Raw genomic sequence first — 25182 nt, 5'->3', positions numbered from 1 at the left:
GCAGTATGTCAAGAACAGTTGTCCTGCAGTGTTGATGAGGCCTTAGCTTGGGAGACCTGGTGCACTGAATGCACCAGAGGGCTAGGCACCTACCTTAAAGGACTTCTTACCGTGGAAAGTACTTTCCTCCTGTGTGCTCTTCTCCCTTTTCTGCAGCCTTCTTCCAGCTGGGAACCTCTGATCTCCTGGGCTGTCATCAGCCTGAGCCAGCCCCAGCCCTGCCAGGCACTGCAGGTCCATGAGTAGTGCATGTATTGTGCTTTGCAATTTCTGTAGCTCCCTTAAGCAAACAGCATGATGCAGAACTGCTGGTGTCCTCTCTGCTGTGAAGAATAGGGTGCTCTTCCCCTCAGACAGCCTCAAGAAATCCTCTTGCCTTCAGACTTCTAGTGCCATGCAGAGCAGGGCTACAGATGGCTGGAAGCTGTCCCTGGCAGGCTTTTACAGGCTGTTCTGGAAGTCCAAGCCCTAAAGAGATCTCTGCGGGGTTTGCTCTGCAGAGCAGCCACCAGTGTGTGCCAGTAGCAGCTCAGACCAGTGGAACAGCAACAAAACAGGTAGTGAGAGCGGCAGTAAGGAAAGGTTTTTGAAGCTAGTGATACGGATGTGAGGCTTGAACCTATGGTAATTAAAAGGCTGGTCTTCCTCACCCCCAGACAAACAGCTTGTCTTCTCCTGCAGGGTCCTTAGCAGGAAGGGTGTGAAGAAGGGGAAGCCTTTGAGCCCTGTTCTTGAGTAACTTAACTCCTTCCCCAAGGGCTCTTCTGATTGCTCTGAGACTGTGTTTGCCTTTAAACAGTGCATGTTTCCCAAGGTGCAGGAAGTCCTCCTAGGTTCCATGACCTCTAAGATGAGCAGCTGTAAAAGTTAGAGGTATTTTTCTTCTCCATTTCTGCAGCTGAATTCGGGTTTGAACCTCTGCTTAGCTTAGTGTGTCCCTTGCAGCTCTTGTGGTCTGAAACCTGCCCAGCTGCTGTGGTTGGAGGAAACAGTGCTTGTAGGTTAACTGTAAAGGACCTGGCTCATGAGCCTTGGCTGAGCTTTCGCTCTGTGCTAAAGCAATGAGGTGAGGGTAAGTGGTTTATCCTGCATCCTAAGACACTTCTAACATGTATTGTGAGGTTTTGATGAATAATGAGCTAGTTCTGCTCCTGGGACCTAGTCTGTGTGTGTCTCTTAATCTTGAACAGTCCTGATGCTGCTGCTGGTCCCTCAGGGTGCTGTTTGCTGCTGCCACAGGTCTGGTTCTTGAGTGGTGACAGTTGATCTACGGGGCATCAAAGATTTTGCATCGTGTTTTGGTGGGGGATCCCCATACTTTCTGTTTTCAGCCACACAGTGGCAGTGATTGAAGACCTTTGTGGTCAGGGACCTACTGCTGTTTCAGTCCACAGTTGGTCCTGCAGGGTTTCCTAGAAGGAACTCCAAACCTCTGTGGGTTTTTTGTGTAAGAAGATGGCTCACCCGGAGACACAACAGCTTGGCTATATTGGCTGCCAAACAGCCGGACTATTGGGCCAGGGCTGCCTTGGTTCCAGGTCGAATGGGGCTTGGAGCAGCCTGGTCTAGTGGAAGGTGTCCCTGCCTGTGGCAGGGGGTTGGGACCTGGATGAGGCTTAAGGTCCCTTCCAACCCAAACCATTCTAAGATTCTGTGGTTGACGCTCACAGGGTGAGGCTTGTGCTGCTGCAAACCACCTCTCTGCCTTTCCTTCTGGTGAGGGGAGCTGTCTTTGGCTCTGCACTGCTGTTTGTGTGGGTTTTTTTTTGCTGCAGTCTCTGCCCTTAAAGGCCTGAATTAGGCAGCTTGTGTGTGTGATGGGTTCAGGTAGTGGATTCCTTGTCCTGTCCTGCAGCACAAGCCCTTCTGGCTCTTCTCTTGCTGCGCAGCTGAAGGATGAGGCTCCTGTTCTGCCCAGCTGACCCTCTGCATCAGCCCGTAACCCTCTGTATCCTTTATCCCACTTGAAACAGTGGACTGCTGTCCCCAGCTAGTGGTTGGGGACATCTGTTAAAACTGGGGGCCTTTCTCTGGGTGTGAGCGCAATGGAGGAGTAGCAAGAAGAGCGTGCAGAGGACAGCCAGGTCACAGCTCTTGCCTGGGGTGCTCTCCCAGTGTTGCAAGATGTGCAGAGCAGTCATTTAAAAATAGCATAGGCTGCTTGTCAGTCCACCTTGGGTCTCTTCAATTGCACTGTAAGTTTAGTGTGGTGTTTAGTGGTGCATGTTGCATCTTGGCTATGATGAACTCTATCTTAAAAGTCACTCTTTGCTAATTAGCAGCAAGTATTTGGCTATTGGGAGTGTTTGGAAGAGAATCGGAGTACATTGTGGAAATGAAAGTATCCCATAGCAGGCTCAGAAAATGGCCGTGTTGTTTGGGCTCTATAATTGGCCTGACTTTGCTGTGCTTCAAGTCTTGCACAAAGCGGGATGTCAGGACTTACAAAGTAACATATCTTTTTTATGCAAATTGTGAATTTCCTCTTTGTGGAGAAGCAGGACAAGGGATGTGGGGAGGCAGAGTGTTACGTGTTATAGAGGACTATGTGCTTTGGAATAGAATGTTTTATTTGTGCCTTTCACATAGGCTCTGTTGAAACTTGAAGGTAGTCTTCCCCCTCCTTCCCTGCAGTGCTTTGTTTCATCTGTAATCATCTCCTGATGTGTGTGGGCTTGTGTTTTCCTTTGATATAGGTATACTTAAAAGTTCATTTCTTTTTCTAGGCACAGTAACAAATTCTCTTTTCTTGCGCTGACTCGTGTGTTCTCCTGGTTGGTGGCTTGGCATCAAACCCAGCTCATTCCTGGGTTCGGCCCCGTCCTGCCTGGCCTTGTTCTCTGGAGAGCAGACTGGGGCTGTGCTCCTCCTGTGAGTGTCTACAGCTCCCCAGTGGCTCACAGTGCCTGTGAGGGGCAGCTGAGCCTGGAGCCTGCTGCCTTCTGTGCCCTCTTGCCCAGGCTGCACTATCATGCTCACCCTGGTCATTTGTCATCTCCTTGGGCACCAGCAGCAGGCTTGCACAACTAGTCTGGTCCCCCTCTTGGGTTCTTCAGCCCTTTTTTTCAAAGTCCAAGCCAGCTCTGAAAAGTCTTTTGGTTGACACAATGTTATTGTAAGAGGTTTCCTGTTTGTGCTTTTCTGCTTCTGCCTTTTCTTCCTCCCCGTTTTTCCTCCCCAGGATCACTGCTCTGATCCCTCAATTCCCACTCCAAAGGTTCTTCATTGGCTGATCCCCTTCCAGCTGCATCCCTGCCTTGTGCCCCTGAAGGTTCATCTTTCCCACTCCTGTCTTCACCATCTGTGCATCCTTTCTGCAGCTGATCACCTCGAACTGTAGCGGAAGCAGCGGTGACTCGTATTTATGGATATTTAATGCTCCCAAACAGAGAGTGCTCCTGGATGCAGCTGAAATTGGCAGGCTGCTCTCTAAAGCCTGCCATCAACATCAGGTGTTGCTCCATGTTATGTGTCTATGGGGAAATAATTCCCCCCCTCAGCACAATGATGTCCCATCTCTGACAAGGCCAGTGTTCAAGGCCAGGTTGAGCGGGGCTTTGAGCAACCTGGTCTAGTGGAAGGTGTCCCTGCTCATGGCAGGGGATTTGGATCTAGACCTTAAGGTCTCTTCCAGCCCAAACCATTCTATGAGTCAGGTGCATGGAGGGCCTGGGTCTGGGTGAGGCTGGGTGGACATGTGTGGTGGTTTGCATTCAGGGATGTTTGGTTTATCCCTCTGCAGTAGCTCTTCTAGCTGTGGTCCTGAGGAGCTTTGCTCTCCCTGAAGCTGATTTCTCCTGCCAGAGTAAGGCCATTGTAGCACGTTCCCCAGCCACCACACCAGTGGTCCTAAACACTTCTGCCCCCTGAGCTGCAGCGGAGCGTGAGCTTTTCCCCAGTGCTCATCACCATTGACTTTGCTGGAGGAGTGGTCCCTTCTCTGTGTTTGCAGAAGGCTGGGACGATCTCCCAGCTGGTGCCAGGGGAACTAAGGCTCTGAATATGGAAGTGTATTGGCAGGGCAGAAATCAGGTTTTCCCAGTGAGTTTGCATACCCCATGGAGCTTGGGGAGCAAGAAGGAGTTTTCTGCTCATTGTGGTAGTTCCTACTGGGGAAGAGGGGCTCTGACCTTGCTGAAACCTTTGCATGCGATGTTTTGAAGGATCTTTAATTTCTAGATCTCTAAAACCTGCATGGTGAAAACCAGGCAGGAGGAGGGAGGTCATGCTGGTGTTGAAGACACTGCGGGCAGCGTCTGCTTGCTGCTGGGGCAGTCTGTCCTGGCTGTGGGGCAGGCAGACTGGACATTAGTCCTGCTGTTCCCTGCCTGCTGCTCATGGTGGGAGCCAAACCTGTCAGCTCCTGTGGTCATTGCAGGTTTACCACTGCCAACGTGCTCTGTTCTTACGCCAGCTGAGAAGTGACCTCAAAGATAAACAGGAATTGAGTTAATAAGTATCATTAAAGCACGATGTGACTTCTTGTGCATCAGCAGAGTGTGGGCATAGTGCAAATGCGGCTTGTTTGTGCTGGCATGCCTCTGCTCGGTTACGTTTGCTGGGGTTTGTCGAGTTCGCTGCCTCTTGGCTTATCACGAGCTTGATGGGAGAAGGTTCTTAACCTTGTGCCCTCTTGTACTTCAGGAGGTGTATAGGAAACAGCCCTATGGACTTGCTGAAGCTGCTCTGCTGAGGCTCCCTCTGCCCTGCTCTTTCTGCCAGTGACAAGCAGTGAGACATAGGTTCATGGCCAGCAGCACAGGCTGCTGTGGATCTTGCCAGGGTGCCTGCAAGCAAAATGGGGTATACAAATCCATCTTTGCTTGCCATTCCCAGCATGGGTGCCTGTACCACCAGTGCTGTCTTCCCTCAGCCTGCGCTGGATGGGTTCAGGTGTCTGACACTGGTGTGCCTAGGGAACCTATGCGACTGTTTTTGCTTTGCTGCTAGCTCTGGGTAACCAGATTACTTAACAGTGCAATTGTTTTTCTGGACAGGAAGGCTATTAGTAGAATCGGGGTTATAAATCTGTATTTTTTCCTCCTTGGACACATAATTGGATCTTCCAGAAACTGCCTGGTTGAATGATGAATGTTGTTTTTAAGCTTTTTGAGCCATTCATGTCTCTCCCATAACAATGCCAGTCAGATGGAGCGAGCAGGGAGCTGAGGGATCCTGTGGCTCTCCTGGCATGGATGAGGTGCAGGAGAGGCTGCGGCTTCATAGTGCGAGAGACAAGATTGTTTCTGCAACGTTGGCTTTGCTCTTTTCTTGATGGGACCATCTGGGCTGGGTTGGCTCCTTCCTGCAGATGCATGAGAAGTGGTGTCTGCATACACAGGACTATTTTAGAGCAGGGCCTGTTACACGTGCCTGTCTGTTTTGAGGAGGGAGCTCTGGGGAATATGAAATGCATTCTGTGCACTCACACTTTCCTTTGACCTTCTTTTCCTGAAAATGAGAGGGAAATCAGAGCCCTGGCTAGAGGTAGTCATTGGTAGTGATATAGTGATATAAAAATGACTTAGAGAAGGATAATAGTCACATGCATGAATCACTAGACCAACATCTACAGATCTGAAATGGAAAGGGTAACACTAATTGGCAGAGAGGATGAGGTGGGTGAATGACAGAGCTGGTGCTGTGCGTGGTGAGCTAAGATAATGCTGTGTTTGTGGCCTCAGGAGTGTTTCAGCAAAGCAACTGCAGCAACTAAGTGTGATAGCAGCTCTGGGGGTGTACGAACCCCAGTCCTCAGCTTGGGGCTCTCTAGGGCTGTTGGGCTCCTTCCCCAGCTTTGCTCCAAGACACAAGTGTGTATGAACAGGCAGGTTGAGACCCTGCGTTGCCAGTGAAGGAATGTCAGTCTCCATAAGCATTGGCCTTGGAGGGCTGACACAGGAATGAGGAAACTCCATCACTGGCGTGGCATCTCCTGCTCTCTCCACAGTGTGGGTCGCAAGGTGAGTGGCCAGAGGAGTGAGCTGTAAGTGAAACACCTCCACAGCTTGCTTTGTTTCCAGCTCTGACCACGCAGAGGCCCCACACCCAGAGGAGGTGATGACCATGCCTGTCTGTCCTTGCCTGTCCCTTCTCCTTTGCCCACTGCTAGCATCCCCATCTTTGTAATGTCTGTAGAAAAGAAACCAGATGACAAAAAGCAGTTGTGGTGCAGCTGAGCATGGCAGATGTTGCTGAGCTTTGTCACCAAAGATGCCTGGCAGGTCATTGCTATTCTGGCAGGTGGCTCTCCTGGGTGGGCAGCCGTGTCCTGGCTGGCCAGGAGTGCTGTTCCTTAGGGTGGCTGGCAGCCTGGCACCAGCCCCAGCTCGTTCGCTTTGGTCTGTTGGTGTCCTCTGAGCTGACAGAGCACTCACCTGCCTCGCTCAGCGATGAAATGTGCCTCCATGAGGAGGGTTGAAGCTGGGGTGGTATGAGCAAACCTCTGCAGAACAGCTGCCCTCTCCCCTGAGAAACAGGTCACTCCAGATCTTTGAGTTCTGCCTGCAGGGTGGGAATATGTGTGACCATGGGGAAAAGATGCTTATTGACTGTTATCCCCAGCCTTTGGGGGCACAGGGGAAAGCTTCCTGGGACATGGGCCTGGCGAAGCTTCCCCAAGGTACCTTGTAAACCAAGCATGGACAATCGAGGGTGCTACCCCTGCCTTGCTCCAAGCCTTGCATCTGTTTTCTTCTTCCAGGGTGTTTTGGGGATAATGAGATTTAATCAGTCTCCAGCTCTTCTCCTCCCCTAACCAATGGCTCAAATCCTATTATCTTGTAAAGCATTTGGAATTCTGTCCCCTGAAATTGCATTAAGCCAGGATGGAAATTCCTTGTGGCTTAAACCTTGCCTCCATATGGCATCAAGTTCTGCTTCTTGCTCTGCAGTGACTACAGGCTTGCTGGCATGGGAATGTAAGTGCTGGGGCTAGCACCCAGCGAGATGGACTGATCCATCATAGGGAGGACCGGGAAGTGCTGGTAGGGGTACAGGAATGCTTGCCAAGGATTGGATTCGCCCAGTTAGGAGCAAATGTTGTAAGCTCTTAGCCAGTGTGCTCAGAGCCCTTGGAGACCTGGTGCACCTTCATCTTGCTGTGTTGTGGAGTGTTGCTTTGTCTTTTCCCACTTTTTCCCCAGCTTTTGAACTGGACAGACTGTTTCCGGGGAAAATGGGGTTTCCAGCCAGGGAGAGGAACAGAGAGAGGAACAAACTGTGGGTGCAGGGATGGTGGCTGGTTCAAGGCTGTGGGGTAGGTGGGACACAGAGCTGCTCTGTGCTGATGGTTGCCTTTTGCCAGCTGTACTCCCCTTATCTCAGAGAGTGCATAGGTTGTGTCTGTGTGGCAGTGCAGAATACGTGGAGGCTTTGATTGCTTTCCGTAACACTGCTCGTTACCTTGGGATTAGACTCATGCTGATGCTGATGCTGAGGAGGTGCGCGGTGGTTTTCCCAGCCACGGAGACCCAGAGCGGGTGGGCACCAGTAGCCGCCCCACTTGGCACCAAGGAGTTTCATAGCCTATGGAATTCTTCTTGGGATTCTTATCAAAATGTTACTTGGGGAAGAGGACTTTAGACACAATAATCTTTGCTAGGAAGGGCCTGTGAGCTGGAGAGCAGATAAGAGCTTGTGAAGCTCTTGAGAGCCAGATGGTGTCCAATTTTATCTTTCTAATTGGAAACTGCTTCATGGCTTGTTAGGGCTTTGATTTTTACTTCTGTTTTTATTTTTCCCACCACATACACACCCTGACCACCTCAAATGATCTAAGAGCAGTGGGATGAGGGGATTTCCCAAGGGCAGGAGCTGCCTCTGCTGGAATCTTTTCTCCTTAATGGAGAGGAGCCCTCTGAGACCTGTCCAGTGTGGCGTACCCATGGGCTTGCTGGTGTTCACCCACCAGTCTTCCTCCTTTGGAAATGTGAACTCCAGCTCCCTGAGCTGGACACAAACAAGGAGGAAGATGCTGATCCTTCACCAGGTCCGTGGGCAGCTGCTTCAAACTGCTCTGCCCTCACTGAATAAAGAATAATGACATGGGTCCTACCTCCAAATAGTGAAATCTGTCGTCTGTTCTGCTGCAATCGCTGTGTTCTTTTGCTGACCCCAGTCTCTGTCCCCACCTCCACCAGTGAGGCGAGAGCTTGGCTGGGAGCCCTGTGTCCCAACTGTGATGGGATGTGTGGAATTTGGAGATGCTTGTGGATGTGTGGTGCTGTACATGGTGTTTTGGAGTATCTGCAGGACAAGGGAGGAGGTTGAAGACCTTGCTCATAAATATCTGCTCTGTTTCCATGAGGAGAAAGTTTTTTACAAGTGACTGGAGATGGGCATGACAATGATAGCTGCCATCTCAATGGGCTTAGTCTTTGACTGAAGTGTGCCAGCTCTTGTGCAGGACCCCTGGGGTCAGTCAGTGATGGTGTCTGGATCACTCAGAGCTGTCAGAACAGAAATGTGTCTCCGTTAGTATCCTGTCTGTCAGAGCGTAGTCTCCTGTTTTGGGGACCCCACCAAGGGGACTCATCACTGTTCTCCTGCAGCCTTTGGCAAAGTGGGTGCCAGGGTGGGAGAGCTGATGATCAGTGGGGCTATAGGAGTGGCCCCGGCTCCCATGGTTGGTGGGGAAGTCTCCCTTGGCCCTTCTGCAATGGTACCTTTGGATGCTGAGCTGAGGATGTCCCTGGTCCTTCTCATCTTGTGGGACAGGGCTCGAGCAGTAGCACAACAAGCTGTCCTTGGTGGGTTGATCCCATGATGTGGGTACTTGGGGCCATGGGACTGTTGCTGCTGCTTCAGCTTGTGAGGATTGCCACCAGGACTGGTGTGGCCACTGGAGTGTGGGGCTTTGGTAGGAGTGTGGGCTGCAAAGGAGGTTGCATGTCCTGGAGTCTCTTCCAGTACCTAAAGGGTCTGACAAGAAAGCTGGAGAGGGGCTTCTGACAAGGAGGAATGGCTTTAAACTGACAGAGGGGAGATTGAGATGAGCTCTTAGGAAGAAGTTGTTCCCTGTGAGGGTGCTGAGGCCCTGGCACAGGTTGCCCAGAGAAGCTGTGGCTGCCCCATCCCTGGCAGTGTTGAAGGCCAGGTTCACGGGGCTTGGAGCAGCCTGGTCTAGTGGAAGGTGTCCCTGCCTGGGGCAGGGGTTGGAACTGGATGAGCTGTTAAGTTCCCTTCCCACCTGAGCTGTTCCATGATTCTATGATTCCTGCCTTCCAAAATCTGTTGTGGTGGGCATGGTACCTGTTCTTCTCATGGGGCTGCTCCTTGCAGAGGGGAGGCATTGACTGCAGGCAAGAAATGTGCACCTGAGAGCTGCCCCTGTGGGGTTGTGTCCAGTGTCACTGGAGTGTTGAGTGCTTTTTGGGTTGTTTAGCCCTGTCCCTGGTGGGGATCTATCCTTGACCCAAGTGCTGTTGTGGTGCCAAGACTTGGGTAGCAGGTATCCTCATGGAAAGCTCAATGTTCAGGATCTGTTTTTCTGCAAGTGTTGGTGGAGCCCTAATGACTGGTTTTTCGTTTTTCCTTGTCATTCACAGTACAGTGCCGTGGACAGCAACCCTCTGTCTCTGTATGTCATGCATCCCTTCTGGAACACGATAGTGAAGGTGAGACCTCCTTTTCCTCTGAGTGGGACAACAAAACTTCAGTCACCCTCTGTAAAACTGTCAGCTGAAAAGCCCTGCTTTGTTTGTGGTGCAGCTAATGACAAAGGGTGCTGCCTGCCAGCCTGCCCTGAGCTCACTGCATTGCAGTCTAAAGCTTCTACCTGCCCACTGATATGCCAGGTGCAACTAAGCAGTGCGGTCTAATGCCCAGATGATTGCAACCAAGCCTGCCACGGCCGGGAACAGCACATGGTCCCTATTACATGTTTTATTGAGTTCTGTGTTCTTTTGCTGCTTTCCCATAGATCTTCCCTACCTGGCTGGCCCCAAATTTGATAACGTTTTCTGGCTTCCTGCTGCTTGTCTTCAACTTCTTCCTCATGGCATACTTCGACCCTGACTTTTATGCTTCTGGTAAGGCTGCATATTCATGTTTGGACGTGAAGCATCCGAGTGCTGAAATCAGTTGCCTCCTCTGCAGTGACCTCTGGTGCTTGTTGATAAGGCCTCTTAGTCTGGGCCTTCCCAGGGAGGGGTGCCTGTGCCAGATGAGGGACAGAGTTGAAGGGTTGAACTTGATGGGCTTCATGACAAGGGCTTGTCCAAGTGTGAGTATGCTGGGCTGCACTGAAAGGAGTATGGCCAACAACTCAAGAGAGGGGATTCTCCCTGCTCTGCTCTTGTGAAAACTCCCTGCAGTCCTGCTTCCAGCATAAGAAGAATGTGGAGCTGTTGGAGTGAGTGAGGAGGAGGCCGTGAAGATGCTCCAAGGGCTGAAGCGCCTCTGCTATGGAGGCAGGCTGAGAGACCTGGGCTTGTTCAGCCTGGAGAAGAGAAGGCTCCAGGGAAACCTTAGAGCAGCTTCCAGTGCCTAAAGGGGCTGACAAGAAAGCTGGAGAAGGGCTTTTGACAAGGGCCTGTAGGGACAGGACAAGGGGGAATGGCTTTAACCTGACAGAGGGGAGATCGATATGGGAACTTAGGAAGAAGTTGTTCTCTGTGAGGGTGGTGAGGCCCTGGCACAGGGTGCCCAGAAAAGCTGTGGCTACCCCATCCCTGGCAGTGTTCAAGGCCAGGTTGGACGTGGCTTGGAGCAACCTGGTCTAGTGGAAGGTGTCCCTGCCTGTGGCAGGGGTTGGAACTGGATGAGCTTTAAGGTCCCTTCCAGCCTGTGACAACTTCCCTCTGCTGGGTGGATGTGTGCCTGGTTGGCAGCGTGTGTGCGAGGCAGGAGGAAACAGTTGAAATCTTGAGTAGGAATTGGCTCTGCCTACAGAGCAGACACTAACCCAGCACCCTTATTTTTAATCTAATGGTGTAACATGGGAAAGTCTGCTTCCATGATGTCAGCAGGTAGAGCCTTGTTCTTTGCATCCTAGCTAATTGCCCTCTTGCAAAAACATGCCAACACCCCATTCAGACTAACAAAGGCAAAATTGTCTTTCTTGATTTCACTGTTCTGCATGAGGATATACACAGCTTTAAACTTTTTCACAGTATCCATGTTCCTCTGATTGGGAATCCAAAGATTCATTTGTGTCCCCTTACTCATAGGACTGACCCAGCGCAAAGATTAATACAACATGATCACTTTCAGTCACTTACCAATAGCTTTCTCTCTCAGTTTCTCTCTCCCTATGCCCCTGCCAGGTTTGGTTTAGGTTGCTCACAAGAGTCTATCTAGTTCTTCTAAAACTGGGCCAATTATCAAAGCACAGTTAAGTGGGAAAAATTTGAGGTTCTTGGGATTGCCTTCATCAGAAGCAGACAAGTACTGTTTTTGGTAAGTCAGGTTCTCAAAAGCTCATGTGGCCTCAGTGGCTGTGAGCTAATATGTGAACTGTGCTTTGGCCCACAAGCCATGGGAGGAAAAGCAGACAGTAGCTCAGGGCAGGAAGCTCAATATGAGAATCCGCAGAACTTCAGGCATCCAGAAATTTGAGGTCTGCCATAAGGCTGGTGAAGCTCATGCTTTAGGACCTTTTACATATGTGTTATGCACGTCCTGCTTGGAAACAGAACTTTTCATTTTGCTGGTGAGGCCTCCAGAAGCTTCCACCTTCCTTCCTTGTGAATGGGTTTGTAGACATGATGCCTTCCATTTGCTGCTGGAAGGGCACCATCATGCTGCTCTAAGGAAATAGGAGTTGGCATTTCACGGAATCACTGCTCCCCTGGGAGACATCCTCCACGTGTCTTCATGTGAGGCTGCTGCCAAGCAGCCATGCTGCTTCCTCCTCTTTTTTAAATGCACCTTTGAGCTCCCTGAGTCGCAGACGGCTGAGCTGGCTATCTGCTGAAATGGTAGTGGAGGAGGTGGAGGTGTTACTAAGAAGGAACTCTATCTCAGTTGGCAGGATGCAGTCTGGAGCCTGGGCAGGGTATCCTGAGATGTTTCTGCAGAGGCAGGGTGTCTCCACACCTTGGAGAGGCTCTGCTTGACGCTCTGTGAGGAAGCGATCGAGGAGAGTCTGATCTGCACATGCTTCCATGGCATGCATTTGGCTGGCTGCAATTACCAGTTCTTAGATACCATGGCTCTGGGGAGCAGGGGACAGAAGACAAGTATGTTCTGGGAAGGAAAGTGCTTGGTGACCCAATTTCTCATGCTGTCATGTCCTGGAAAGCTAACATCTCAGTTTCACTGTTTGAGTTGTGTAGGTGCCTTTGTCTTGGTGAGCTGTCTTGTCACAGTGCCTCTTGTGCCAAAATAATCCTATTGAAAGTGTGTGCTGAGCTGTCCTGATGTGGGTCTTTGATCTCTGCAGCTCCTGATCACCAGCATGTTCCAAATGGAGTGTGGGTTGTTGTGGGTCTCCTCAACTTCATTGCCTATACTCTAGGTAAGCCTGTCTAGTTGATTGTGGGGGTTTTGTGTCTGTCATCTGTTCAAGCTGTGGCTGTGTCATCTCCGAGCCTGCTGAGGAATTTTTGATTCTGTGCTTCTGCCACGCACAGATCCAATTGCTGCTTGGGCTGCTCAAGCAGTGTCTGGAAGCTGCTTTGCAAAGCGGGTAGAAGGAAGTTGTCCCACAGTGAAAGGAGGATGCTGGAACCGACTTCATGGCAAAATGTGAAATTCTGTCTTTGGTCTGTTTTAAATTAGTACGATTTTGTCAGGCTATTGCATCTGTCAGTCTCAGAGAAGGGGGTGGGGAGCACACTCCCCGTTAGAGGGTGGAGGTAGTGAGAGCTGCTGTTTGCTGGCTGCATGCATGTTGTTGGCTGCAAACTGGCCCATTGCTTTGCCTGGGAGTGTTCAGTGAAACTTCCCATTTCTCCTTCTCTTCCCAGATGGTGTTGATGGGAAGCAGGCTCGCCGGACCAACTCCAGCACGCCTCTGGGAGAGCTCTTTGATCATGGCCTGGACAGCTGGGCATGCGTGTACTTTGTTGTGACAGTCTACTCCACCTTTGGACGGGGCTCCACCGGTGTCAGTGTCTTCGTTCTCTACCTCCTCTTATGGGTGGTTTTGTTTTCATTCATCCTCTCCCACTGGGAGAAGTATAACACAGGGATTCTCTTCCTGCCTTGGGGATATGACATCAGCCAGGTGGTAAGTACATGCTGCTGCTCGGCTTTGGCAGAAACTAAGTAAATCTGTAGTATCTCTGGGGTGTGAGAGTGACCACTGAGGCGTGTGAGGGATGTGTGCAGCTCCAGTCTTGTAAATGGGTCACTGCAACGCTCTCTGGAGGTGGGCATCCTCAGCCTGTCTCCAGGCATATGGAGGAGAGCTTTCCAAGGCTGCTTGCGGGCCTTTGAGCTGTAGTTGTGTTAATGATCTGGGGTCTTGGAGTGCTGGTGGCACTAGAGTTTGACTGCTCAAAACCATTAAATCCAAGGAGATTTGTGCCATTCTGTGATTTTGTTCCAAGCAGCTTTTGTAGATAGACTCTCCACAAAACACGAGGCTTGAAGAATGGAGTTTCCTCTGCCTTGAGTTATTGCCTTGTTTCCTGTGTTTCTGCTCTCCTGAGATGCATGTTTTGGCCACCTGAATCATTGCTTTAGTTACTTTCCCACATTATACCAGTGTGGGTAAATTCAAGTCTAGAAGTTTGGGGCGCCTTTTGGCACTGGCAGGATGTGTGTCTAATTGTAATGGGGTTAATTGGCATGTTAATCTCTGTGCCAGGAGCAAAGGTTCCTCAGGAGGTGCCTCTCTGTACTGTGGTAACTGGGCAGTCAATATGGAGACTGACTGATGGTGAAGGGACCCTTCGCTATGTTGGCATGTCTGTATCTTTAAGGACATCTCTGCAGGAAGCTCCTTCTGAATCACAGAATGGTTTTGGCTGGACGAGACCTTAAAGCTCATACAGTTGCATCTGGAATATTGCGTCCAGTTCTGGGCCCCTGTGTTCAAGAAGGACAGGGAATTGCTTGGAGTCCAGCGCAGAGCCACAAAGATGATTAAGGGAGTGGAACATCTCCCTTATGAGGAGAGGCTGAGGGAGCTGGGTCTCTTTAGCTTGCAAAAGAGGAGACTGAGGGGTGACCTCATCAATGTTTACAAATATGTAAAGGGTAGGTGTCAGGATGATGGAGCTAGGCTTTTTTCAGTGATATCCAGTGATAGGACAAGGGGCAGTGGGTGTAAACTGGAGCATAGGAAGTTCCACGTTAACATCAGGAAGAACTTCTTTACTGTAAGAGTGACAGAGCACTGGAACAGGTTGCCCAGGGGGGTTGTGGAGTCTCCTACACTGGAGATATTCAAGGCCCGCCTGGACAAGTTCCTGTGTGATGTACTGTAGGTTACCCTGCTCTTGCAGGGGGGTTGGACTAGATGATCTTTTGAGGTCCCTTCCAACCCTTGGGATTCTGTGATTCTGTGATACAGTTCCAACCCCCTGCCACAAAAAGGGACACCTTCCACTAGACCAGGTTGCTCCAAGCCCCATCTAACCTGGCCTTGAACACTGCCAGGGATGGGGCAGCCACAGCTTCTCTGGGCAACCCGTGCCAGGGCCTCACCGCCCTCACAGAGAAAAACTTCTTCCTTATATGCTTTCAGATCTCTGCCTGTTGCAGAAAGGCAGGGGATGGAGGGCTAAGCTCCTCTGCAGTGTGTTTTACCAAGCTTCAGGGCTGGTATTAAAACTGAAATACCCCTTGTTAGCTTTTGCCCTGCAATTGCTTCTGCAGACAGATGAGAAAGTTCCCCAAGAAATGCTCCAGGGTCACTGCAACTTGCAGTATAAAACTTAACTCTTGTGCTTCAAACATCTCATGAGTTCAGGCTTCATAAAGGCATCTTTACTTCTGTTGTGAGGAGCAGCTCTTGGTTGTATCCTTCTCAGCAGCTCAGCTGCTACACTTACTAGACCTGGTCTCATAATATGGGGAGTTTGTGGATTTTTTAATTTCTTTTTCTCTTTCCTGCTGGTGGGGAGAATTGAATACGGTGTTGTGCTGCTTTCCAGTCTTGCCTCTCTGGTTGCTCAAGCCTGCTTGTTCTGTGCTTTCTTTCAGACCATTTCAATTGTCTACATAGTGACAGCCATTGTGGGAGTTGAGGCCTGGTATGCACCTTTCCTGTTTAATTTCTTATATAGAGACCTATTCACTGCAATGATTATTGGTAAGAAACTCCATGTTGAAGCCTGTCTTTTAAACTCCACCTTTTTAATGAAACCCAATGTCTTAATTATATGGTAATGCTGCTGTTCTGTTTGCTGTAATGAAAACTCCTGTAGGCTGTTACTGAAGTGACTAATTGAGGGTGTTCTTGCAGCCTGCCTTTTCCCAAGATTTCAAAGTATTGTCTTATGCATAGTTTCTTTAGAGAAGTTAACTCCAGTCTTCCTGGGTCTGCTGTTGACTTAAAACAGCAAGAGAGTGGAGCTCTGTGCTCATGTCTTGGATGTATTTTGTGCCAATCCTGAGTGTATAGGAGCCTGCTGCTGCTCAGGGAAGCAGCTCAGGTGCTGTCTAGCTGGGGCTGGGGGTATGTGTGAATAGGCAAAAAATTCATTCCTTGCTTGGAGTGGTGTGGTGGGCAGGTGAGAGCAGCTGAGGGCTGTGGCTGCTGCTTGTACCAGGGTGCTGGGAAGCAGATGGAGCCTAGCACTGGCCCCTGGATGCTAAACAGGAGCCTCCTTCATGCCTGGAACATGTGAGTGTGTGAAAATACATCTCCTCCTAATAGCTATGTTGCCCGAGCACTGGGGCTGTGGGATTTGTGTTGCCCAGGGGAAGCAGGGCTTGTTTGCAGCAAGAGCCATGGGGTTTTGGGTGACAGAAGGCTGTGTAGCACCCACTGCAGGTGGCCAGCAGGGACCCCCAGCACTGTTTGCAGAGCACTTGGTTTGCTGCTGTGGCTGTGTTTCAGAAGCTAGAGCCCAAATGCTGTGTGGGAGCCTGGGGCTGCTGTGGGGGGGCTGTTCCAGCCATGGAGGTGGGCAAAAGCAGTCTGCTGTCTGGGGATCCTGCCCTCCATCTGCCCATCTGAAAATTACATTTAGAAATGTACAATTAAATAAAAGCCCAGCCTTTGTCTCCAGTGGTCAGTCAGAATCAGCTTCTGCAGAGGGGAGGGTAATGCAGAGAAGCTTAGCTGCGGAGAGCTGTCCGTGCTTAATGTAATTTGGCTTATTCAGATGTTCTTGCTCGGTTTAATTTTTCTTAGTCTATGTCCCTTTCTTTAGGGGTTAATTGTATCTGCTCAATTTCAAGTTAATATGTCTTGAATTGTTGTGTTAAATCTAATGCTTGCACTTAATCAGGTGGATGCTCTGAGCTTTCCTTTGACAACTGTATAACTTAACACTTAAATAATAAATGCACTTTCTCTATATGAAAACTGGAGCACAATGCCTCCACTGGCTGGGTTTGTGCACTTGGATAGGGGTTGGGTTATTAAAAGCAGGAATATTTACAGCTCTGTTAAAATACTTACTGCCAGATAAACACAGAAGGAGCTGATAGACTGTCAGGGGTTTGGGTGTTGCGGATGATTTTTCCTATAGAGGTCTAGAATTTTTAGAGTTATTTCGACTCTTTGCATTGGTTGTCAAGTTAAACAATAAGAGGTTTTTTGCACAGTGGGAAGTGAAAATGCTTGCTCACAGTGGCAGAAATAGCAAATTGTCTTTATTATGAAGACTGAAAACTCTTTTGTCCACAGCCATGCCACTTGTGGAGTTTGAACTTGCCTCGTGCCATATTAAATACAGTATTTTAATTAAACTTTGTGACTGTTTAAAACATAATACTGGACTCATTAATATAACTTTTAAAAATGGAAATGTCTTTAATTTATAGCAGATCTTAACTTGTAATTACAGCTCTTGGACCAGAATAACGAGCACCTACTTTAAAGCGTGCCAAGCTATTCTTGGGCCACCTCTGAACTATTTTTGTTTCAAGCACCTTAAGCCAGAGCACAACCCTCTGCCCATTCATGGGATGCATGTGATGTTCTCCCTCTGTCACAGGGCAGTAACACGGCTCTTTCTTTTCCAGCTTGTGCACTCACTGTGACGCTGCCGATGAGCCTGTATAACTTCTACAAGTAAGTTCCTCCATCCTCGAGTCTCTTTCCCTGCACTAGCACCTTTGCAAGAGCCCCTAAAGCTTCTTATAACCTGGTTTCCTTGGTAGTTTTTAGGCGAGTGACTTCAGTGGCGAAGTGGCTCTGACACACCAGAAGGTCCCAGTTTGCAGGGTGGGCTGGCAGCCTGCTCAGCAGGGTCTTGCGGGAGGTTCTCCAGCTTTTGTAGTCTTACCCTGTTGGTCACAACACAGAGAGCCAAACAACCAGGTGCTTCTGTAGTTCAGGAGGTTTTTGGGTTAATGATGCAGGTGTGCATCTCACCTGACCATGGTTCTAACTGACACCAGCAGTTTTGAGTAGCTGAATGGCCAGTGAGATTTTACAGCCCTCTGCTGAAGGTGGGACCAGGTATTTCTCAGCTGTGATTTTGATTTCTTTGCTTGTATTTCAGGGCCTATAAAAACAACACCTTGAAGCACCACTCTGTGTATGAAATCATGCTGCCACTAGTATCTCCAGTGTTGCTGTTCTTGCTCTGCACCACGTGGGTCTTCATGTCCCCGACAGACATCCTCGAGGTCCAGCCCAGGCTCTTCTACTTCATGGTTGGAACAGCCTTTGCTAACATTTCTGTAAGCAGCTTTTGCTTTATGCTCCAGTTTATCCCCTGAGGAGTATGAAGCCTGCCAGGGTGCTTGGGAGGCAGCTCAAATGTGAGGACAGGGGGAAGATGCCAAGGTTAACTTAACAACTTTTCTATTTTGCCATGATTGGAAGAACAAACACGAAAATAGTGTTTGGGGTCTGTGAATTTTGTGCTGCAGTGCTCACCCCTGAGAAACTAGAGATTTAGTTAAATGGAGTGTGTTTATATACTCTTGCACCCTCTGTGCTGTGAATAACAAACTGCTAATACAAAAGGAGTTGCTGCTTCCTTCTTTTTGGCTAAACTTAAAATGGAAGGGACTAAAGGTTTTGTCAGAATCCAATTTAGCTGTATATTGCATCTCTGCTTGCTTGAGACCTTGACAAAGACACCTGTGCCTGTCACCGCAGCCATGTGACTGAGCAGCTCTGCATTTGTTCCCTGAGTCCAGCAGTTCACACTGCTGCATGGCATGAGTTTCTGCTTATTGTGCAGATAATATTGGTGAGGCTCGGTCAGCTCACCCTAACCCTAACCCTTTTTCTTTCAAAGATGCCCTCAATGCCTGTTTCCCTATTACCTCCCTGCCTTACAAGGCTTTGCTCTGGGTCCCCTGCAGGAATTCTAATGCAAAGAAAGATAATTCATGTGAAACTCAGAAACTGCACGGTGGTAGTTGTAAGTGCAGATGGTTGGTACATGTACGTGTGTGACTGTCCTCTGGCCTGTGGACAGACTCTGGCCTTGCAGAGTTGATACCAGGCACAAGCTCTGACAGCTTCTCTTCCTGCAGTGCCAACTGATCGTCTGTCAGATGAGCAGCACACGCTGCCAGCCTCTGAACTGGATGCTGCTGCCCATAGCAGTGGCACTGCTCGTGGTGGTGTCCGGGTTCGTGCCCAACAGCGAAACGCTTCTCCTCTACGTGTTAACTGCTTTCCTCACCCTGGCGCACATCCACTACGGAGTAGTCGTGGTAGGTGAACTTGGCGTATGGCCTCAGGCTTGGCTACCATGCTTTGGCTGCAGGCATGGCTTGGGTGCTGCTGCTGTTTGGGGCATAGAACGCTCTGCTTAAAAATGGGAACATCAGCGGGAATGGCTGTGTCATGCTGTCTATGACCACATGAGACTCGAGCTGCCTTCCTTGTGAGAGGCTTGTGCAGGCTGTGGGTGGGGGGCTGTTTGAAACTAATGCTTGCATCGCTGCTGCTATGTTTACCTCCTGGCTGGGGTTGCAGCTTAGTAACCAGCTTGGATATAAGCAAGTGTGGGATACCCACCCTTGTGGGCAGTGGGAAGTGCAGCTGCAGCAGATACTGTCTGCACATCAGGCAGGAGGGCTTCATTTGGGAGTCTTGGTATAAAATGTTAAACTGCTGTTGGTGTTACTTTGGTTAATGAGTTTGATTTGTGTGCCTGTCTCTATAGTCACTGGGAGAGCCAAGATGAAGGGGTGATGTCCCTGCTAGGGAAGGTGGGGGTTCTGTGGCCGCAGTGCCTTGTCCCGTGCTGCAGGGGTTGTATCGAGATCCGGGCACCAATTTGCTCCCCTTGCACCGTGCCAGCTCTGCTTGACTTCCTGAGTTTTGATTAAGAAAGAAAAGAGACTCAGAGGAGACTGAGTCCCATTAGAAATGCCTTGGGAAGCTGCTGAGGAATGAGGGCAAGGGACCGGTGTCCCCTGTGGAGCTGGCTGCTGTCACCAGTGTGCACCCTTCTTGGGAAGCCCTGTCCCCTGGGAACCCCAGCTCTGACATGGAGCCTCTGGAGTCAATTTTAAACTGTAATTACAGCAAAGAAGTAATAGCCGGGTTGTCTTTCCAATTAGTGTAATGAGGCTTCTATGTGAGAAGGATTTGAATAGCTAAGAAGCTTAAATAAATTTGGTCTTGGAATCATAGCTGGAGATGGGGACTGAGCGGATGGTGTAATCCTCCTGCCCAGGCTTGCCCATCCACTGCAGTGATCTGCTCTCCTGAGTTTGCGTTCCCCTCCAACTTCCCAAGGGCCCATTTTTGCAGTTTCCTCTTGCAGGATAAAAGAAACTTTTAAGGCTCTTTGTCTGCTACATAATCCCAAAGTGCTGTGAATTTGGGAGTAATCATTAGGAATAAACTCTCTGCCCAGCTCACCCTCTAGTATTGCTCAGCACTGCTCACTCTTGGTTGTGCAGTGACTGTTGCCTTGCAGTCACCGGATGCTGGTGCTGCTCCATCCACTTTAACCTCCTGTCTGCATTTCTCTGAACCATGCCTGAAAGCTCATTTCCTGGTGCAGCACATAGTCGTAGAATATAGAATGGTTTTCAGTTGGAAGGGACCTTAAACATCATCCAGTTCCAGCCACCCTGCCATGGGCAAGGACACCTTCCACTAGAGCAGGTTGCTCCAAACTTTGCACAACCTGGCCTTGAACACTGCCAGGGATGAGGCAGCCACAGCTTCTCTGGGCAACCTGTGCCAGGGCCTCACTCACAGGGAAGAACTTCTTAATAACTAGTCTAAATCTACCTCACAGAGCCATGGCTGGCCCCAGCATTGAGCTGGCAGGGGCTGGCTCAGGTCCTGGGCAGGGCAGCCTGGCTGGCCACGCAGCTGAAGACAGAGGCTGTGGTCCCAATCTGCTGCACCCATGGGAGTGTGTTGTGTGGGCAATGGTTGGGGAAGTGCACGTAGGAAGGTGGCAGGAGCTTTGTAGCCATATGGGGAACCTGTCTGGTATTCTGGCTACTTCCCCCCTCATCCATCCAAGCCTTGCTAATCCTGTGCTGTTTGTCTGCCTTGTCCCCAGGTGAGCCAGCTGAGCAGGCACTTCAATATACGGCCCTTCTCACTAAAGAAGCCCACGCCAGATTGACTAGGAGTGGAGGAAGAGAAAATTGGCTTGCGGTCTGCAGAAGTACTGTAAATAACTGCTGCAAATACCTGTAAATACTTCAACCATCACCACAGATCTAAACCTATCCTCTGGACAGACATCAGGGCAAAGTACGCACGGTATCCGGTGCAGCCAGGGCAGGACTGGTACGGGGCAGCTCCTGCTGCTGTTTGAATGTGAGCTTTTTGTTTTGGGTGGAACTGGATGAGGAGGGCATTTATTTCAAGTCACTGTTACTGTATATTAGACCAGCTGAATGTTCCCAGTGAAACCTCAAACTCCAGCTCTTGCTCAAGTAAAGCCAGTTGGGCGTGCAGATGGCTTTACCTGAGCAAAGAGTCTTGACCTGTCACCATAACCAACATAACAGTTGATTTCTATAAGGTCAGGGAACATCCTGGAGGTCAGGGGCATTCCTGTCTGTCCCTAATCCTGCCTGGCAGCCCTTGTCCTGCACTGGTACTTAGGGAGCAGATGTTGACTGCTCTCCCACATTCTGTCCTGCCTTCCTGCATTCACCTGTTTGGACAGATACTTATACCTGTTTGTTTTTTGTTTTAAGAGGGGAAAAAGAGAGCTACACGCAAAACTTTTAGTAACATTCTACTTGGAGGGCTTAGAAAGTCAGGGCTTGATTTCCTGCAAAGGTGGGAAGGTGGCTCCTGCCTCCCCTGCTCGAGCTGCAGCTAGCCTGGGACTGCATCTCAACCGTGTTTCTGTCTGTCCATGTGTGTTCCCCAACTGGGAACGGAGTCTGGGCTCCAACTGGCAGCTGCAAGTGGCTTACACCAGCCTAACACAGAGCTCATCTTCCCCTTCTGCCTCCCAGTAAGAACTTGGTGTTTCGGGCCGGCTCTGCGGGGCAGCTGCATGCTGCCGGACCTGCGCCTTTCACAGCACATCACCCTTCCTGCCAGCCCTCCAGTGGCCGCAAATCCACCGCTTAGAGAAGCACCTTAACTGCAGCATCGTGTTGGTCATGTGTGCACTTTCAGGGAGCTCACAGGTGCATGTGTGTGGTAGGATCCTTTCCAAATACCACTTAATTTTCCAAACCGTTGTCCCCAGCGGCTGCATGTCTCATCCAGGGATAATTTGTTTACTGTCCATTTGTAAAAGACATGTTTGCATTGATTTGTTTTTTTAAATTTGGGGTTTTTTCTTTGTGATTGAGATAGAGTGGGGTGGTGAAGACTGAATGCTGGTTTTCTTTTCTGTTCACTTTATTTAATGAAGACCTGTGCTTGAATGAAGAGTGTAGCTTAAACCCAGGCTCTGGAAAGGCTGCATCCGGAAGCAAACAAGCACAACAGATCGTGCATATGTAATCTACCATGGGAACAAAGTCGCTTTTACACTGATTATTGTGCAATGTGGCTCTTAGCAGCTTGGTCACGGCGTTTTCCTTCTGCAGGTGATGACTCCTCCTGCTTTAAGAAACCTGTAACTATTATTTAATGCTTTTTCTTTGGTAAATTTGAATCATCATTGTGCAGACTGAGACTTGAAATCCTGAGGTGAGCTCACACGTTCCCCGTGTGCACGTGGGCTGCTTGGTTGTTATGTGTCCTGCGAGGAGCGAGCTGGTGCCATGTGGGATCATCTGTGTGCTCACGTGTCTGTCTGGCTGTGGTGTGTCTGGGAAGGGTGGCTGAGCTGGGAGAGGGGTCAAATGGTTTTCAGAGTTTATTAAATAAAGCAGCTTACTCCTATATATTTTACTGATGTTGTACAGGAAAAGAAATCTTTAAGTGTACAAATGAATTGGGCTGCGCTTGAATTTTTGGCTCTTGCTATTTAATGAAATGTGGTTATGAAGGGAGATAAATTTAAGTCGAGTTTGACAATAGTTACAGGGAATCTTAAAATGGGGCACAGCGTTGATCTACGGGACATCTTCAGGTAGCAAAACTGTGCTGGTGGCACTGACAAAACGTGGAGGTTGGATGATTTGCTTCCTAGTTATGTGTTAGCAGCACCAGGGAGTAACTGGGCTATTCCCTCAGGCTTTCAGCTCTGGGTCCCCACCCTGGAGCTGGTGTTGTCCTGTCTCCTTCCACCAGCAGTGCTGGGCCCATAGGACTGGGCCACAACTGGTGCTATGAGAGGTTGTATGATCTTAAATCTTAGGATGTCACTTTATCCCCCTAACACACTGTCTGTCTGTTGTCCTACTGGCCTGTGAGCTGCTGCCCTTTTGCAGCATGTAATATACCCTGGAAAACTCCTTTGTAAAGATACAAACATGGAAACAGGGCTTCCTCTTTAAAGTCCTGCAAATACTTCTGCTGTAAGAGAAACATCTGTTAAAACTGGAACTGCTTCCTATCTGCACTGGCTTTGTCTTTGGAGAGTCCTGGATTATTGGGGCCTTAATTTATTGCACCTTGGAACTAGAAAAGCTGTCTGCTTCAATCAGTGCTGGAAAGCAGGCTCGCTTGCCTCTAGCGCTGCCAGGCTTGTGGCAGGGTGAGGAGAGCTCAGACCTGATCTCAGTGCATGTCTGACTCTTCCCAGCTCCTGCTGCTGTGAAGCTGGGGGGTTCCATTTGGACTGTTGGAGTTGAAGTGATTCTGCTCCCAGATTCTGGTAGGGGAATGGAAGCAAACAGATTGACCAAACCATCTTGCCGGGGTGGGATGTGGCATGCTGAGAAACAAACTATTAATGAATCAGAATGGTTTTAAGTCTTAAGAATAAATGTATTCCTTGCTGAGAGCATCTGGTGGCAATTGTGTTAGAGTGGAGTGTGCTGGCTAGACTCTGTCATTGCAGTGGGATGTGATTCTGGGGATGGTACAGGGTTCCTCTGTTCCTGCTCAGTATTTGAGAGCTGATCTGTGTTGTCTGTGCTTCCAGGGATAGTGAGTCCTATTTTATTACCCATGGATGTCCTGGGTTGGTAACAGGACTGTCTTATGCTTTCCTAAATCTATTCAACACACTTTATCTCAGTACAGAGTTTGACCAGGAGCAAGCCTATCCAGGGAGGGGTGAAGTCACTGGAGATGTCAGTCTCCTGGTAGGTCCTTGTGCTGCGGAGAAAGGTGGCCAGTGCCACCAGCTCCTCATCCTCACCATGCTTTGCTCTGAAGCAGATTTTTGTGAGAACCTGGGATGCTCCAAGGTGTCAGTGTAGGACCTGTGTAGCTGAGGCAGAGCAGGGATCTTGCTTGCAGCCTTTATCATCTTGATCTTGTGTTTCCTATCACAGCTTCTGCCTCTGCATCAATCCAGGGACCCAGTGCAGGAACTCACAAGTGGAATTGCGGTGGAGGGTGAGGTGCAGGTTTTGGGACCTCCTTGGGTTTGGGCCATCTAAAAGTGAATTTTACAAGTACAGATGCTGTGGCTGACCTGCAGGCCTACAAACACACACCTGTGTGCTGTTGGCTTCAGCTTGGTCCTTCTTCCACTGTGTCTGTGCTCCAGTTACCTCCTTTCTTCAGTGGTTGGTCACTGCAGGGGCTTGGCAGAAGCCTCTCCTTTCATAAACATCAACCACCTGCTAGAGGTGGCTTTCCCAGAGCTGGGGGAAGCTCCATGTTGTAAACATGAGCTTCTCAGGCTCTGCAGACACTTATTTAATCTCCTTAAATGGAGCTGGCCCAATGTTACTTCCTGGGTGCACTCAAACCTGTAGGTTGAACTTTGGGAGCTGTTCTAATCTCAGTCAGGTCAGTTCTAGCCAGACCCTATAGATGCAGGACAAGGGACCATGTCTGCAGCTCAGCTGTGGGCCCCAACATACGAAGGAGGTGGAGCTGTTGGAGAGAGTCCAGTCCAAACCATCCTGTGATTTGATGATTCTGTGAGCCCTTCAGAGCATCTTCAAGGGCCCATGTCCATGTGGCGTTTTCCTGGGCAGGGTGTGGAAGCAGTTGGTGATGCTGCCTTGTCCTTCCAGGAGCAAGTTCAGGGGCACCACCTGGACTCGCTCTTCTGTCGCCAAGCCCCTGTGCAGCGGGGCCAGAGAGCTGATGCAGCAGCTGCGCTCAGGTTCCCAGCGCTGTGAAATGAGGCAGTGAAAGACACCTTGGGGCTTGTGGTGGTTTGGTTCTTCCCCTTCCCTGCTGAACCTTCCCAAGGAGCTGCTTTTGGCAGGAGCCTGGATATTCTGCTGCGCTCCCCACCAGACCCGAGTGCGCTTGGTCCCTCTGGCTGGGGTTGTCCCAAAACAGGGATCAGGTGAAGCTGCCGTGGGCCTTGGGACCCCGGTTGCTGTCCTGGAGCCCTGTCTCTGGGAGTTTAGGTACTGCAGTGGGTTTAAATTCTGGTCTGTTAAATGCTATTGCTGAAGTATTTATTGTGTTTAAACAAAACTATTCAAATTCTGTAAAGAATAAAGTTTCCAAAGCCTTTTAATGGAGTTTGTGGTTTTTTTTCCCCCTTTCTGATGAGCAGGCACCTCAGTATAAGGGGCAGGTTTGGGCAATGGTGCCAAGGCTGGAGCTGCAGCCCCTCTTTACCATGGCAGAGGTGGAAAAGCTCTTGTGTGGGCTCTCACTGGAATGATGGGTTTTACTCTGGTGCTGAG

At 49.7% G+C, this 25182-nt stretch overlaps 1 protein-coding gene across 2 annotated transcripts in view; it reads left to right on the top strand.

The window, feature by feature from the left end:
• The window catches only part of SELENOI (selenoprotein I), a 31930-nt gene extending 6920 nt beyond the window's left edge, over positions 1 to 25010 (top strand). The window contains exons 2-10 of one of the 2 annotated variants that reach the window (XM_065682007.1): positions 9549 to 9617; positions 9923 to 10031; positions 12386 to 12460; positions 12912 to 13174; positions 15097 to 15205; positions 17089 to 17137; positions 17571 to 17751; positions 18559 to 18741; positions 20559 to 25010. In XM_065682007.1, coding sequence (XP_065538079.1) covers positions 9549 to 9617; positions 9923 to 10031; positions 12386 to 12460; positions 12912 to 13174; positions 15097 to 15205; positions 17089 to 17137; positions 17571 to 17751; positions 18559 to 18741; positions 20559 to 20675 — 1155 coding nt within the window. In that variant the 3' untranslated portion in view covers positions 20676 to 25010. The remainder of the gene's footprint in view (positions 1 to 9548; positions 9618 to 9922; positions 10032 to 12385; positions 12461 to 12911; positions 13175 to 15096; positions 15206 to 17088; positions 17138 to 17570; positions 17752 to 18558; positions 18742 to 20558) is intronic. The other variant, XM_065682008.1, reaches the window with a different exon arrangement.
• The last annotated feature ends 172 nt before the right edge of the window (positions 25011 to 25182 follow it).

Source organism: Lathamus discolor, chromosome 5 (genome assembly GCF_037157495.1).
Source record: "Lathamus discolor isolate bLatDis1 chromosome 5, bLatDis1.hap1, whole genome shotgun sequence".
Taxonomy (NCBI): Eukaryota; Metazoa; Chordata; class Aves; order Psittaciformes; family Psittacidae; genus Lathamus; species Lathamus discolor.
Note: the sequence above shows the minus strand (reverse complement) of the source record. Positions and strands in the feature narration are given on the sequence as shown.